The sequence below is a fragment of the Copadichromis virginalis genome, linkage group LG17 (assembly GCF_057382275.1).
Source record: "Copadichromis virginalis isolate Kocher_CV1m ecotype Utaka linkage group LG17, C_Virginalis_male_GT1.1, whole genome shotgun sequence".
In the NCBI taxonomy this organism is placed as follows: Eukaryota; Metazoa; Chordata; class Actinopteri; order Cichliformes; family Cichlidae; genus Copadichromis; species Copadichromis virginalis.
In genome coordinates, this window is record NC_140634.1 from 872,235 (window position 1) to 887,774 (window position 15,540).

Here is a 15,540-nt window from a genome sequence, read left to right on the forward strand (position 1 = left end):
TGTTGGTGATAGAGAAAATTCTCAATGCAGATAACTGAACTGAAGTAGAGTATGAGATGTATTTGTTGAGCAATGTGCATAAAGGGACTTATAAATGTTTACATTCATTTGAAGAATTTCGACCTGAGCTCATATTGTAAACCAGACTTTTGTCCTCCATGTGTACATTGTTCTTTACCTCCTGAAGTTATGCCAGTGCCATTAGCTATCTCATATAGTTTATGGGAGTGTGTCATAAAGATGTAGTTGCCATAAAGAAGCAGCTGAAGGTCAGGTAAAGGTTAACATTACCAGAAACCAGGTCAGTTTGGACGACACCTTTGAAACTGTGAAAACTCACAAACAAATAACTAGTCAGTTAATACGAGCAACCAGAGTAATACGAGCAACCAGAGTAATACGAGCAACCAGAGTAATACGAGCAACCCATTTTCATTGATTTGACCCTCACGGGTGGATTAAAAATCCATCTCAATAGAAATGTAGGTTAACTTGGTCCTCCAACAGCCTCACTGTACAAAACTTGCAGACTACTCCACACTACTGCTACACATGAGTACAGCTTTTGAGTCACTTTAGGAAAAGTAATCAAATCTGGGCTGAATAATGACATTTGGGCTTTTTTACTTGTACTTAATTATCAAGTTTGACCCCAACAGCATGTAAGGATTAATGCAACGTCCTTTTCAGTGTCTGAAGTCTGTCATTTGAATCAAAGCTATTGTAAGATCCTTTGTGCTTGCATCAAATACTGTGAGTTAAAACTCTTCTTTTTGATTTTTAACATTTAGGTGCAATGGCCTCTCAAATAGCAAAGGTGTTGTTGTCATTGGATGCTGAAGCAGTCGGCTCGCTCAAAGAAGGAGTCAATTTCAAGAAAAGCCCAGAGGACGGCAAATGTTACATCATATTTAAGAGCAACAATGACTTGAAAGCATGCAAAAACCAGTGCAAGCATCAAGGTGGGCTGTTCGTCAAAGACGTTGAAGACCTGGATGCAATGTAAGAACAGGAACAGATTTCAGAGATTGTCTGTGGTCGACGTTTGATTATAGCTGACAGAACTCTCTGTTCCCTCAGGACTGTAAAATGCACCAAACACAACTGGAAATTAAACGTGTCAACAATGAAATATGTGAACCCGCCCGACAGCTTCTTGCAGGATGAGCTCGGTAAGTTCTGTCTGCACAGTGCCTTTTCCTGTATATTGATATGCCACTTCCTGCAATGTGGATCTGAAATCTAAATATGCAAACTACAAAGCTGCATTATGGGATGTGTGGTTAGCTTGTAACTATAGCTCTTGCCACAGTCGGCGCTAACAGTCAGAATAGCAACTACTTTCTGTGCTTTTTTTAATTTTAATGCTAAATTGGCAGAGGGCCCCTTCTAATGAATAATTTGACAATTTGTGCCAATAACTGTGAAGCAATGTCAAACTAATTCTTTCCAACAGACATTTTTCCATGCTTCACATGAGTGGAGTGTAAACTTGATAATCTAATTTTCTTCTCTGCAGGGTCATTTTTCCCCTCAAAGAATAGTAAATATAACCAGTTGTTAAAAGGGACAGCTCTCTTAGCCCAGCACTATGCATCTCAGCACTCAGCAACATCGCTGTGTGACTGCACTTGTTCTGATTAATCTGTGTAAAAAGGTATCTCTCTTCCATTTACTTGCATTATCTAAGAGTGTGGCGGTTGAGTAAACAATATATATATATCTTTTAAATCCCAGTTAAACATTAGCCAGCAGCGCAGTTATCGTTTCTGTGCAGGTTTCCAGGAATTCAACAGTCGGCATAAATTGCTGTAAAGTACAGGGTGGGCCATTTATATGGATACATCGTAATAACATGGGAATGGTTGGTGATATTAAAGTCCTGTTTGTGGCACATTAGTATATGTGAGGGGGCAAACTCCCCCAGATGGGCGGTGACCATGGTGGCCATTTAGAAGTCGGCCATCTTGGATACAACTTTTGTTTTTCCAATAGGAAGAGGGCCATGTGACACATCAGACTTATTGGTAATGTCACAAGAAAAACAATGGTGTGCTTTGGTCACCCACTGCTGTACTTGGCCCTGGAGTGTCCTCAGGGAGAGAGGAAATAAGGACAGGCGGCCTAATGGAAGGCCTCTGTCCCATCACCTCATCCATGAGGCCAAACCAGGGCCAAGCAGCAGCAGTGGGCTTCGCACTGACTCCCTCACCTGACCCTGGACACTTGCAATCCTAAAGGCAGAGGAAATCAGAAATGACAGACAAATATAAACAATACAACTTTTAGTAAATGTGCATTTATTAAATTTCATTCTTAAATTATCTTCTTGACAGCACACATTCTTTGTATCTTTTCTTTAAGTTGTCCCACTTCTTTTTGGCCTGCAAGGGGGTGACTTTCCCTTGCAGGCCCATCTTCTCGAGAATAGTTAGGGTTAGCTGGCTAGTTGTTACTGATCGCACACAAAAAAATAAGAGAAGAGAGAAAACCATGACAACTGATAATCCCTAAATCCAAAAGTTTTCACAGCAGAACACAAGAGGAATATTGTCTGGACATCACAGGTTCTGTACAGAATGAGGGTTGTTGAAACCGTACTCAGATGAATATGATGTGTAAATTGATTTATTCGTGTGCCTCCATCCCACAGTCGCTGAATTTTTTACCCCAGTGAAGAGGTGATCGTTTTCTCCTCTAGTTTTAATGAAGTCTGCCGTTTGCTCTTTGGTGCCTATAAACATATCACAAAAAAGTGGATTGGGAAAAATGTAAGCGGCAATGAAAAACCGCGGGACCCACCATACAAGCTAGTTTACGGACACTTTTATGAAGATTGTTTAAATAAATATTACAAGTCTATGCAAATTCACAACCCTAACAACATAACCGCTATAAAAATGTAACTTTTGTACCACCAGATTTTCATATTCTTACATTTAAAAGTGTATTCGTCTCCCGGTTTTTCTTTTTGTGCCGCCATCATTACGTGAATGAAGTTCTGTGCAATGAATTCTGGGCCGGTCAGCTGTCGAGCTGGTGGGTGACAGACGTCACCGAAAACGTGGAAGCACTTTTGCAAATATGGGATATCTTGATAAACCGAGCAGATATTTGATGTTTACACAGCTACTTTCTCACCTGAAAATATGCTAAAAGTTTATTTTGTGACCCAGAAAGATTAGTAAGAGTAATTTTAAAACTTAGTAGCGGCCGCCATTGTTGGAAACTGGAGTTTGGCTGGGCCGCGCTATGAATTCTGGGATATGGTGGGCCACGAAGGACACACCCGACCCATCCTTCAAATTCGGGGAAAAGGAGGACGCATTTGTCGGCTGCATTCGGAGGAGTCTACGAATTTGGACAGCCTTCGGCGCGTCGCTGTGACGTAATCGGTCTACAAATGCGGCCTCAGGAGGATGCAGCCCATGAATTTGGACACGACCATGGGTTCACCCACACTCCTGCTCTCTCACACAAACCTGCTTATGAATGTTTAATATAATCAAAGTTTGGTTTGCTCTCACCTTTCTCAAACTTGGTAAAAAATGAATCAAACAGTTCAGTTTCATCATTTATTGATAACAGAAATCTTCCTCTCAGGTTTGGAGTCTCTGAGTCAGCAGTGCTCTCTTCCTCACAGCACATACACTATCATCCAATCTGCCCATCGTCATCATCACAGTGTTAACCACCTGCAGTGCAGCTCTCTTCTCTGCAGTCGATCTCATAAATCTCTCACAGAGGACCTGTTCTTAAACAGCTCCTAACGTCATGTGCACACGGTACAGCACAGATTTGTCTGCTTCACTTATTTGTAGCACAGTGGTGCAGTGAACACACTGTCAAGACAAACGATCCAGTTTGAAGATAAAGCAGAATATAATTAATAATAATATTAATAGTAAAAGGGCAGCACGGTGGCACGGTGGTTAGCACTGTTGCCGCACAGCAAGAAATTCCTGAGTTCAATTCCACCATCAGGCCGGGGTCTTTCTGTGTGGAGTTTGCATGTTCACCCCATGTTTGCGTGGGTTCTCTCCGGGTACTCCGGCTTCCTCCCACCGTCCAAAGACATGCAGCTTGTGGGGATAGGTTAATTGATTAATCCAAATTGTCACTAGGTGTGAATGTGAGTGTGAATGGTTGTCTGTCTCTGTGTGTTGGCCCTGCGACAGACTGGCGACCTGTCCAGGGTGTACCTCCGCCTCTTGCCCTATGACAGCTGGGATAGGCTCCAGCGCCCCCCGCGACCCTGAAAAGGATAAGCGGAAGCGAATGGATGGATGGATTAATAGTAAAACCTCGTGTTGTTTAATTGAATCATATAAAATAGTAACTTACATAAATGATGTAACTCAGTAATAAGAAACATGGAAAAGGTGCTACAGTGAAGCTTGTATTAAATACTACTATGGGTAGTAGTGTGAATAGCTCTATTTAAAGCATCGAGAATAACAGAATGATAATAATATAAATGCCATGTGAGGTCAACACCTGAGCTTGTTGTTGCACTCGCAGAGGTCGAAGTGTTGGATGATGGGGGGCTGCAGTTGGTGGAGCTGAGCCCTGTTGACCCCTGGATGGCTGATCCTCGAGAGCCTCTGGAGCTCCAGGAGGGAGAAGTCAAAGTACGTTGATGTTACGCTTTAGATAACAAATATTTAACCCCAGTTTTTCAGACAACACTGTGCATACTACTGTGCTACTCTTATGAAACTGTTTGGCAAAATGATCTAAAACTTGAATGATCTAAGTAGTAATAATAATCATCATCTCAAATGTTGTCAATCGTGAATGAACGAAGAGTGAAAAGTGCATCAGCTGTCTCCAAAGATGACATTTTATTTGACCTTCCTCTCAGGTGACTTACCTAACCCACGCCTGCATGGAGCTACAGCTTGGTGAGAGAAGGTTCATGTTCGACCCCTGGTTAAAGGGTCCCGCGTTTGCCAGAGGGTGGTGGCTTCTCCATGAGCCTCCAGCAGATGCTCTGGACAGGCTTTGTGGTGCAGATCTCATCTACATCAGCCATATGCACTCAGACCACCTCAGGCAAGCTCTGCCAATGCTGCTAAATATACATACAAATAAATATTGCTGCTGATTTTATTTGAAGCAACTAAACAATTCAGAGAAAACACAGTATGGTATCTACAAACTGCTCCAGCTGTTCGGTTCATCTGGACAGGAGCACACACTGTATACCATCATGGCAAAGGGAGGGGAAATGTTCTTAGAGTAAAGGCTGTAAAAGGACTCCACATATACAGGACTGTAATAACGACTCAGGATGGAGAAATATATAATAAAACCAAGACCAGATTACTTCCTTTATGATGTTGTGATATGTAAAACCTTAGAAGTGACTGTGCACGTAACAGAATATTATTAGCAAAGACAAATAAAATCATGCAAATAGTTCTATTGAAAAGTATAGAATATAATTACAACTGTCACTGAGATTCAAAAATACATTTCCAGTTTGTTCCACTTTGTAGGATAACAAACCTTTAACATTACAGGATTTGTATTCCTGTAATTGTTTGTAATTAACAACAAGCTCATTCTGTGAAGAGCCATATGAAGAGAGGAGTGGCTCACGACTCCACACAGTCACTGTAAATGTCACTTCTGACTAGAAAAGAAACAAAAGCAGTTTTTGGAATATTAAATAAAAGTTTCTTTCTGGTTAGAAACTTCAGAATCTACAAAGAGTTTAACTTTTAGCCTTGGATACTGTTCATGTTGACACGGTGGCGTGCTGACGTGTTGTTTGCTTTGTAGCTATCCCACACTGAAGGTCTTGGCAGAAAGAAGGCCCGATGTCCCCATATATGTTGGTGACACATCCAGGCCTGTGTTTTGGTCAGTAATGACGTGGAGCTCAATCTTCCCCATAAATTACAGAGGAAATAAATCCGGTACAAAGTGAGTTTGTTCTTCTGCTGTGACAGGTATTTGAAGCAAAGCCAAGTGAAGCTGACCAACATTAAAGTCATTCCCTTTGGTGTTTGGCAAAATGTAAGTCACACCTCCATCATGTGGTCAAGAGTATTTACAATAAGCATGTTTGGAAAATGTTGAATTGTAAAATGATTCAATTCATTTTGGGGGAAATATGATTATGAAGTAAAATGGCTCTTCCTGTCTCACTCAGATTGATGAACACCTGAGGTTCATGATCCTGATGGATGGTGTACATCCTGAAATGGACACCTGCATCATTGTTGACTACAAAGGTGTCATTTCAAATAATATTATTACTGATGCTGTGAAAATCAGTCTGATTAGGATATAAAACGCAGTTTTGATTGCAGGTCACATGATCCTCAACACTGTGGACTGCACCAGACCAAACGGCGGCAGGCTGCCACAGCATGTGGATGTGATGATGACCGACTTCGCTGGAGGAGCTTCTGGATTCCCGATGACCTTCTATGGAGGGAAATACAGCGGTGAGCCTGAGCTAGGTTAGCTTAGTTAGCGTTTAGCTCCACACGCACACAGCAGTGTCTCAGTTACAGTCTTTTGACAGACACATGTAGCTCTTTTAGCCACGTAGGAACTGACTTGTTTAACTCACATGTTGTGATCAACAGTGTCAAAGTGCACCAAACTGCTGAGATGAAGCAAATGTTGATTTGTTTCCAGATTCCTGGAAGGCAGAGTTTATCAAGAATGAGAGGAAGAAGCTGCTGAATTACAAAGCTACACTGGCGAAGTCCCTGCAGCCCAGGATCTACTGCCCATTCGCTGGATACTTTGTGGAGGCTCATCCGTCAGACAGGTAGAGTTTGTAACGAGGTTTGCACAGCACCAGAGATGCATCGATAAAGAGCACAAGGGTTGGAATGACTTTTATGTTCCCTGACAGGAAGAATCCTCACAACAAAGGTAGCTGATCTGATGCAGATAGATCCCAATGTCAAAGCTTATGTGTAGTTCATCTGGGCAACTCCATCCAATAACTGATCAAACAGAGTCTATATCTGGGATCCTCTTTGTATTTAGTGCCTATTTATCTGTATGAGCTACAGTCTATCTCTGCAACCACGACTCCACCTTCATGAGCTGCTCCTATTGTACTGAATTGTGTTTCTAACTGACAGTAGTTCAGTTTATCATTCGTTTAAAATGTTCTAGCAGGTGTTTTATTGTTTTAGCATTCTTCCAGTCTCCTGTTGCCACTGCGCCAACATTTTTGAAACGTGTTGTTAGCATAAAACATTTAAACTAAAGTTTTATTCTCTGTTTGATGCAATACATTTGTGATGTTAATAAATAATTCAATTCAATTTTATTTATATAGCGCCAAATCACAACAAAAGTCGCCTCAAGGCGCTTCATAGATATAGAGTAAAACCCAACAATCCTATGACCCCCTATGAGCAAGCACTTTGGCGACAGTGGGAAGGAAAAACTCCCTTTTAACAGGAAGAAACCTCCGGCAGAACCAGGCTCAGGGAGGGGCGGGGCCATCTGCTGCGACCGGTTGGGGTGAGAGAAGGAAGACAGGATAAAGACATGCTGTGGAAGAGAGACAGAGGTTAATAACAGATATGATTCAATGCAGAGAGGTCTGTTAACACATAGTGAGTGAGAAAGGTGACTGGAAAGGAAAAACCCAGTGCATCATGGGAATCCCCGGCAGCCTACGTCTATTGCAGCATAACTAAGGGAGGATTCAGGGTCACCTGGTCCAGCCCTAACTATATGCTTTAGCAAAAAGGAAAGTTTTAAGCCTAATCTTGAAAGTAGAGATAGTGTCTGTCTCCTGAATCCAAACTGGAAGCTGGTTCCACAGAAGAGGGGCCTGAAAACTGAAGGCTCTGCCTCCCATTCTACTTTTAAATACTCTAGGAACAACAAGTAGGCCTGCAGAGCGAGAGCGAAGTGCTCTAATAGGGTGATATGGTACTACAAGGTCATTAAGATAAGATGGGGCCTGATTATTTAAGACCTTGTATGTGAGGAGCAGGATTTTGAATTCTGGATTTAACAGGAAGCCAATGAAGGGAAGCCAAAACAAGAGAAATCTGCTCTCTCTTTCTAGTCCCTGTCAGGACTCTTGCTGCAGCATTTTGGATCAGCTGAAGGCTTTTCAGTGAGTTTTTAGGACTTCCTGATAATAATGAATTACAGTCGTCCAGCCTGGAAGTAATAAATGCATGAACTAGTTTTTCAGCGTCACTCTGAGACAGGATATTTCTAACTTTAGAGATGTTGCACAAATGGAAGAACGCAGTCTTACATATTTGTTTAATATGTGCATTGAAGGACATGTCCTGGTCAAAAATGACTCCAAGGTTCCTCACAAATAAGGATAAGATTAACATGATTTTGAGATTCTAGTATTATTTACATCGTACACAGCATCCCAACTCTTCTGCAAACAGGGTTGTACGACACAGTCGTGGCCCAAACTTTGGACAGTGACGGGACTGCTAATGACTGTTAAGTTACAGATGTAGCATTTAAACAAACATGAGACCTAACTTGTTCTTTATGTGTCCTTTTACTTCTGTCTGTTTGTACTGTGTGTTGGGTGTAGATACATAAAGGATACTAATATCAAAAACAGTGCAGAGGACCTCAATGCACTAATTAATAAGCTGGCACCAGCAATCAAGACTTGGACACCGCAGCCAGGTGCTGTGCTGGACCTGGGCCTCGCTCTGAGAGACCCCACCAGCAGGTTGGAACAGCTCACATGTTTATCTGTGTTTGCCATTCTTTGCCACTGTAGGAAAGAAAGAGACTCTTATTCCATCTGTGTAATACAACTACATAAACCACAGACACTTAAACAGTAATGTCAGTAGCTGAAAGGCCAGTGAATAAACAGATTAATCTGATGGGAAAAAATCCTCACCGTCTGCACTGCCAATGTAAAATTCAAAAGCTTTGGACAGTAGCTTCAGCCTGTCTTTTTCATCTTTATATAGTTTGTATGTGTGCAGTAACTGTATAAAATGACTTTTATTCTTACTGAGTTACAAGCTACAGCTGCTCAATTAGCTCATGTCAATCAGAACATCTGATCTGACTGCATGTCCATGTTATCTGCTGACATCATGTTATTACTTTGTTTCAACTGTTATCACTACAAACAGCACAAGACAACTTGTAAAAAAACTAAAATGATCATGTAAATAACACCCAGGTGCTAAATGAAATACTTTCTTTACATAGTGAGGCCATCATCAATCCACCAGCCAGTGCAAAACTCTACAAGGACAGCTGGGAGTTCGACTTGTATGTGAACGAGCTGAACGGTGCCATCAAGTCGGACATATTTAAACATCAGAGCTGGATCCAGTTTTATTACACGTGGGCTGGCTTTCAAAACTACAACCTTGTTGTGCGGGTAAATGTTCTCCTGCAGAGCTGTTTGACTCTTTTTTTTTGTCAAGAACTGTTCTGCACTCAACATCTGACCTTTGTCTGCATTTACTGTGTTCTCGTGACTTTTCCTACCTAAAAGCATTTCTCTGCTTACTGCTTCCAGAAACCAAATAAAACACACGAGCCTGCAAAAAAGGACTGTAAAAATATTTACTTTGTCCCTTTTTTTATATGGTTGGGGGAAAGCATTAAGAAAAAACAAAATAAAAACTATTGTGCGTCTTGAGATTGGACCGACAACCCGCTCAGAATGTGCCCTGCCTCCTGCCTCGTGAAAGCCAACAAGAGCTGGACAATAAGATGGATGTTCAATAAGGAGAGATCATTAGAAAGAACTGAGCATGATTCATCAATGTACAGAATTCAATTAAGATATTTTGCCATCATAGTCTGAGGGCCCATCGCAGCAGAACGTAATCCCAGCAGTGACGGGGATTAGGGCAGGACCACCCCGGGAGTCTGGGTGGAGGTTTGGATGGAGCTTGAGTAATATGGGAGAGGCTGAGATGGGGAGGAGGTGGGTTGCATGAAGGCGACTGCAAGGGAAAAGAACAGATGAGATTTAAAGTACGCGGAGCGGAGGATGATTGGCCTTAAAAAAGACGATTGGACTAGACCAGTGATGTCACAATCAGGCTGTGACAGTGACGTGAAGCTGAGATTAGCCCCAAAAACCTGGGAAGCAGACAGATGTATGACTAAAGATCTTCCGTGCTGAACTTGTCCACCAAGCAGTGAGCAGTGTGATTATGAATGAAATCTTTTTTTTTTTCATGCACATAGTAGTGATGTGTGCATCGTTTTACTTTCCGTTAACCTTGTAAACCATAAAACCCAATGAAAAATGTAGAAGTTCAACAAAAAACTGAGACGTTTTCAGGCTAAGCTTCCTTGTAACTATGCTATGATAGAGACGGGCTTCCAGTGTTTTAAAGCAATAAATACGTGTTTTTTTTTTTTACACCTGAGCAGAAATTTTATTTTATATGTTTTTTGATAATCCCTTTCCCTCATGCTACAGCAGCCTCTGTAGTACCTGAGCAGAAGCTGATAATACGCGTGCAGGTAACATCCTGCAATGATGAAATCTAAAAATAAACAACTAGCTCTCTGCTCTGATCCCTCATCACCACCTCGCTTCCTTCTAGCTGTTAACGATCTCCTTCTCTCACTCGTTTTTCTTTTGCATTGCTGTCTCACTCAGAGTGTGTTTCCGTGTAGGTCATTGAAACAGACGACAAGTTTGAATGCATCACTGACGGTTATGACTATCTGGTGGACTTTCTGGATCTATCGTTCCCCACAAAGAGACCTGACAGAGAGCACGCCTACTTGGAGGTGAGTCCCTAAACAAACAGATAACAGGATGTGAATAATAGTGATTTCCTCCTGACTCCCAGCGAATCGTGAGGAAATGATCACGTCTGCCATCTAACATCTGAAAAACTCCTGTTCTGCCTGGATACTTTATTTACATGCTGTTATGCTCATGCTGCTTCGTTTCATCTAAGATTAAAAACAGGATTGGAGTGATGAGGTACGTGGTGCTGCACGGCTGTCTGTGGGACGACCTGTACATCGGCTTTCAGAACCGCGTCAGCCGAGACCCAGACATCTACCACCACAAGTACAGACATTTAATCTCACGGATTCTTTGTCATGCTGTAAATTGTTCGAATAACTATGCTGCACTTTCAGTGTTTTTGAGCTAAACATGAAGACTTGATAAATATCTATACACACAGATTTATTTACACACATACATACATACACATCTGATTATACACACAGATCAAAATACACAATACTATTTAGCAAAATATAATTTTGATGTATTTTACTTTATGTAGGAGGAGCACTCAGACACACATGTTGTTACAGCATGTTTATTTTGTTAAGAATATTCATTGCCATTTTCAAGCCTAATAACTCTTAGCTTAGCTATCACAACCATGTAATGTTGTAAATGGGAAATCCTTGATGCTGCTCTTTTTTTGACTGACTTCATAATTACCTGCATGTGATGTATTTAGGGTCCGTGTCAGTTACAGCTAAAGAACAGTAACTTAGGCTACATCCACAGGGACACTGTGCTACTGTGAATGTATGAACTTTAATCACCTCGTCTTGGCCTCTAGGTTCTGGAAGCACTTCCAAGCAGAGCTGCCACTTTGCAGGCCAGACTGGGAACAGTTCCGAAAACAGGTCTTCACCATCGATGAGTCGACCATACCTCTCAGTGATACAGGGACGGGAAATAACTGTGCCCTGTCGTGAATTGATTCTGGTTTGATTCTGGATTTGTAAAGATCCAGTTACTGATTTCCTGATTTGATGTAATGCATATTAACTATGCAGTTCCAATTGGGCCTAGGTCACCGCTTTACATTAATGAGATAGCAAAGTAATCAATCAGATGGCTGTCAGGTAAGGAACTCAGCTCAGGGTCATCAGTCTTTAATAGACAAAACACTGATTTTGCACATTTAATCATCTTTCAGATCAGGAAAACTGTTTACAATCAATTTCTGTGAAGTATAAATCTATGTTTTTACCTTAACAATGCTATGTAATTGATGGTAATAAAAATGACATCTATTTTGCTATTAATGTGCGTACTCACCTGAACCACAGAACATGCTGATTCAATAACTTCTGAAAAATAGGAAGCACATGAGTTGCATGAATACAAGAAACAAGGATGGCTACTAAGCTATGGCGTTATTTTTGTGCCACTATTCTGAGCGCACGTAAAAAAATTTGCAAGTGCAAGTGTTGCATTTTGAGGAGAAATTTATTAAGCTTGATCATCTGTTGGTGGAATTTATTTAATATTAATTTCTAGTATCAGCTGATGTTTGCTGGAGCCACAGCTGTAAAGCTGCTGGTCATGATATGGTTTGGATATGTGGTGAGAGGGAAACATGAACGTGATACAGATCATACATATACCAACAAGGCAGTGTACATCACTGTCACAGCAGTGTTTGTTTTCATTCAAAGGCTTTATGGTTTTTCCTATAATACCTGGTGGGCCGGTCTCAATGCCCGGGCCAATTTTTTTTGTCCCAGTCCGGCCCTGGCTGACCAGTAGACTTGTAGTCAACACCGCCTAAACCAAGACCAGAGGATACTGAGACCAAGACCAAGACAAAGTCGAGACGAGACCAAGACAAAAAAGTCTTTAAACTGCAGCCAGATGCTCCTTCGTATGATATTGATAATGATATTATCCTATATCCTCGCATGTGATTGGCCACAATACGGAGGGATTGGAGCATAGCTGAGCCACTGTGTGAGAGCTGAGCAGCAAAAGGAAATTAAGTGAGGAGCGGCTCTCACTCACTACAAAGCGCTCTGTAAACACGGCTCTTAGAATCAGAATACTTTATTAATCCCGAAGGAAAAAGGAAAATATAATAGAGCTGATGCTTTTGCGCACGACACATTATCACACGTTACGTTGTGTGTCATGGATGCTGTTGACTCCAAATCTCCCGACCACTATGCTATGGCATTATTTTTGTGCCACTATTCTGAGCGCACGTAAAAAAAAGTTTGCAGGTGCAAGTGTTGCATTTTGAGGAGAAATTTATTTTGAGCGAAGAAAAGCTAAATTTGAGATGATGAGATGAGTCTTTATTTGTCAGTTGCAGGTCTTTTGCCCACAACCGAGATGACAGACCTTGCTGACCGTACATACAATACAAACATCACATTGGGGAGACAGGTCAGGCCAGGTAGTGAGGAAAAAAACATCGAAATGTGTAACACAGAAGGATAATACAGGAATGCACAGATATCAACACACCATAGCACAATAAACAGAGACAGCAACATGGGAAAGAGTTCCAGTGTGTACATCTGATCTGGGACCGCTGCAATCTTCGACTGCGCCTCCAACTGACCCGATGTCCACATCAGAGGGGAGGTAAGCGTTGGAGGTGGTGTTGGATCCGGGGTAGGGAGGGTGATGCGTCAGTGAGTGCTTATCAGTATCAGTATGTGTATGTGTGTGTGTATGTGTGTGCGTGTCCATAGTTCTCTCACTCTCTCTCTCACTCACACTCACACACACACACACACACACACACACACACACACACACACACACACACACACACCAGCAGTCCCTCTCGCTCAGTTTTTGCATTTGCGCTCGCTCGCAATGTGTCGCTCGCGCTCTCAACATTTCTGCCCGTGCGCGCTCAACTCTTTCTCTACACCGTTATATTTGTGCCACAAAACCAGCCAATCACAGACTTGGATACAAAAAAAATCTGATTTTTGCCAGGGCTCTAGACTAACTTTTTGCCAGTTAGGCGTACCGGTACAAAAGTTAGGCGCACTCACATTTTTCAACCACATCGCAGTTTTGCATGTGCACTTTTCTGGGGAGAATTGCAGTCCATACAGACAATATTCATTTCTAAATTATTAAGTAACAATCTTGTGCTTAAAGTGCTTTGTCAATATTGTAGAAAATGTTAAACTTAATCATCACATCGGCTCCTCTGACGACCTGTTTGCTGCTTCCTGCTGCTGAAAGGCCGTGGGGAGAGGGGACACTTGGGCATTTATTGCAGCATATAATGTGTTTCTGGATACACTGTGCTTTTTCAGCGTTCAGAGATTGATGGCATCGTGTCAGAGCTGGCTATGAATTTCAGACAGATCAGGCCTTAACTTTACAAAAAAGTTATCAATAGTTCTTTTCATCTTTTCTTATTACCCACAGCTACATCCACTTCTGTCAGGCCTAGGCTGTTCACTAGTGCTGGGTATCATCACTGATTTCTATAATCCATTTGATTCCAGTTCTCAAAGTCCTGATTTGATTCAATTTAGCCTCAGACAGTCAGAAATGTTATAATTCTGATCATTTATCAGCACTGATACACATGAGACTTCATCAGAATTGTGAAAATCACAGCAGATGCCTTTTTGTGAAAGTAACTGAGAATAAAACACAGGATTTTCCTGGTCTGGCTTTTTATAGCAGATAACCTTAAAAATATTCTGCAATTTTGCATAATTTTAAGAAATTTAAATTTCTTCAGTATTGAACAGCAGAAATTAGGCTTTCTTGTCCGAGGTCATTTAAGTGAAAAAAGAAAAAGCGCTGTGAACAACAGTAGACTGGTGGGTAATAAGCGAATGAATAATACAGAAAACAGATTTGAGACGGGAAACTGTTCCTGAAGTACAGAGAGAGAGAGAGCTGTGCAGGAAGTGTGATTTTTATCGTGGTGGAAGCAAAACAGCAAAAGTCAGAGGGAATTCATGACGACATTGATCAAATGTGAAGCGCAGTTTGCTGCTTCTTTTGCTGCTGGCTCGGTGGATTTTGGTTGGAGAGACAAAACCTGCAGCTCAGAATCGAGCGCAAAAAGACGTAAACACAGCGCGGACCGGACGCATCAGGATCGCTGAGCTCCGACAGCGTGTCCGTCTGCGGGCCGTCGGGTGAGAAAGCAGAGAAAGACAAAGCTGATTCTGATGCGTCGGGTCTGTGTTTCCGTCTTTGTGTGGAATCCGTGTACCTGCTCTCATCTGCTGTTTGGTTGTTGTTGAAATGGTTTTGTGAGCTTTAATCTGAGAATCTGGCGTTTCTGGCCAAACACAGTTATATTTAAAAGTCGATTCAGGATTTAATGAATTGATATCGCTTTATTCAAGCTACTCACCTCTCTCTTCCACCTGCAGTTTCAACTGGACCACGGCCAATCAGAGAGGTCCCGCCCCTGACTATCTCTGATTGGTTTAGTCCACGATAGGGGCAAAATGTGTGTCTGTTGTTGACCACAGGGAAGGTTGCAGATTTGTTTTTTTTTTGTTTTTTTTGCCACCCGAACAGTTGGTCACACAGGTGCGGCCAAATATTTTTTTAGTCGCACCACTGAAAAGTTTGGTTGCAAATTTGGTCGCACTCTAGAGCCCTGCTTGCACCTGCAATATTTTTTTGCATGCGCTCAGAATAGTGGAACAAAAATAACGCCAATTAAATATTTTTGTTTTAATCTGTAAAAAAACAAACTAGTGTAAACTGTATCTACTTCGATGGATGAAATGAGTCTCTCATATATTTGACCTTATCATTATTATTGTGAAATGAACATGAATGCAAACGTG

The 15,540-nt window shown here is 41.6% G+C and overlaps 1 protein-coding gene across 1 annotated transcript; it reads left to right on the plus strand.

The window, feature by feature from the left end:
• Positions 1-796: 796 nt before the first annotated feature.
• cmah (cytidine monophospho-N-acetylneuraminic acid hydroxylase) lies at positions 797-12,001 on the plus strand. Its single transcript, XM_085436751.1, has 14 exons — positions 797-1,002; positions 1,081-1,172; positions 4,522-4,631; positions 4,865-5,055; positions 5,788-5,868; positions 5,958-6,024; positions 6,161-6,242; positions 6,321-6,458; positions 6,655-6,790; positions 8,555-8,698; positions 9,196-9,370; positions 10,630-10,746; positions 10,920-11,035; positions 11,547-12,001. The coding sequence occupies exons 1-14, from the start codon at positions 797-799 to the stop codon at positions 11,683-11,685; spliced, it is 1,794 nt and encodes a 597-aa protein (XP_085292877.1). The 3' UTR covers positions 11,686-12,001.
• The last annotated feature ends 3,539 nt before the right edge of the window (positions 12,002-15,540 follow it).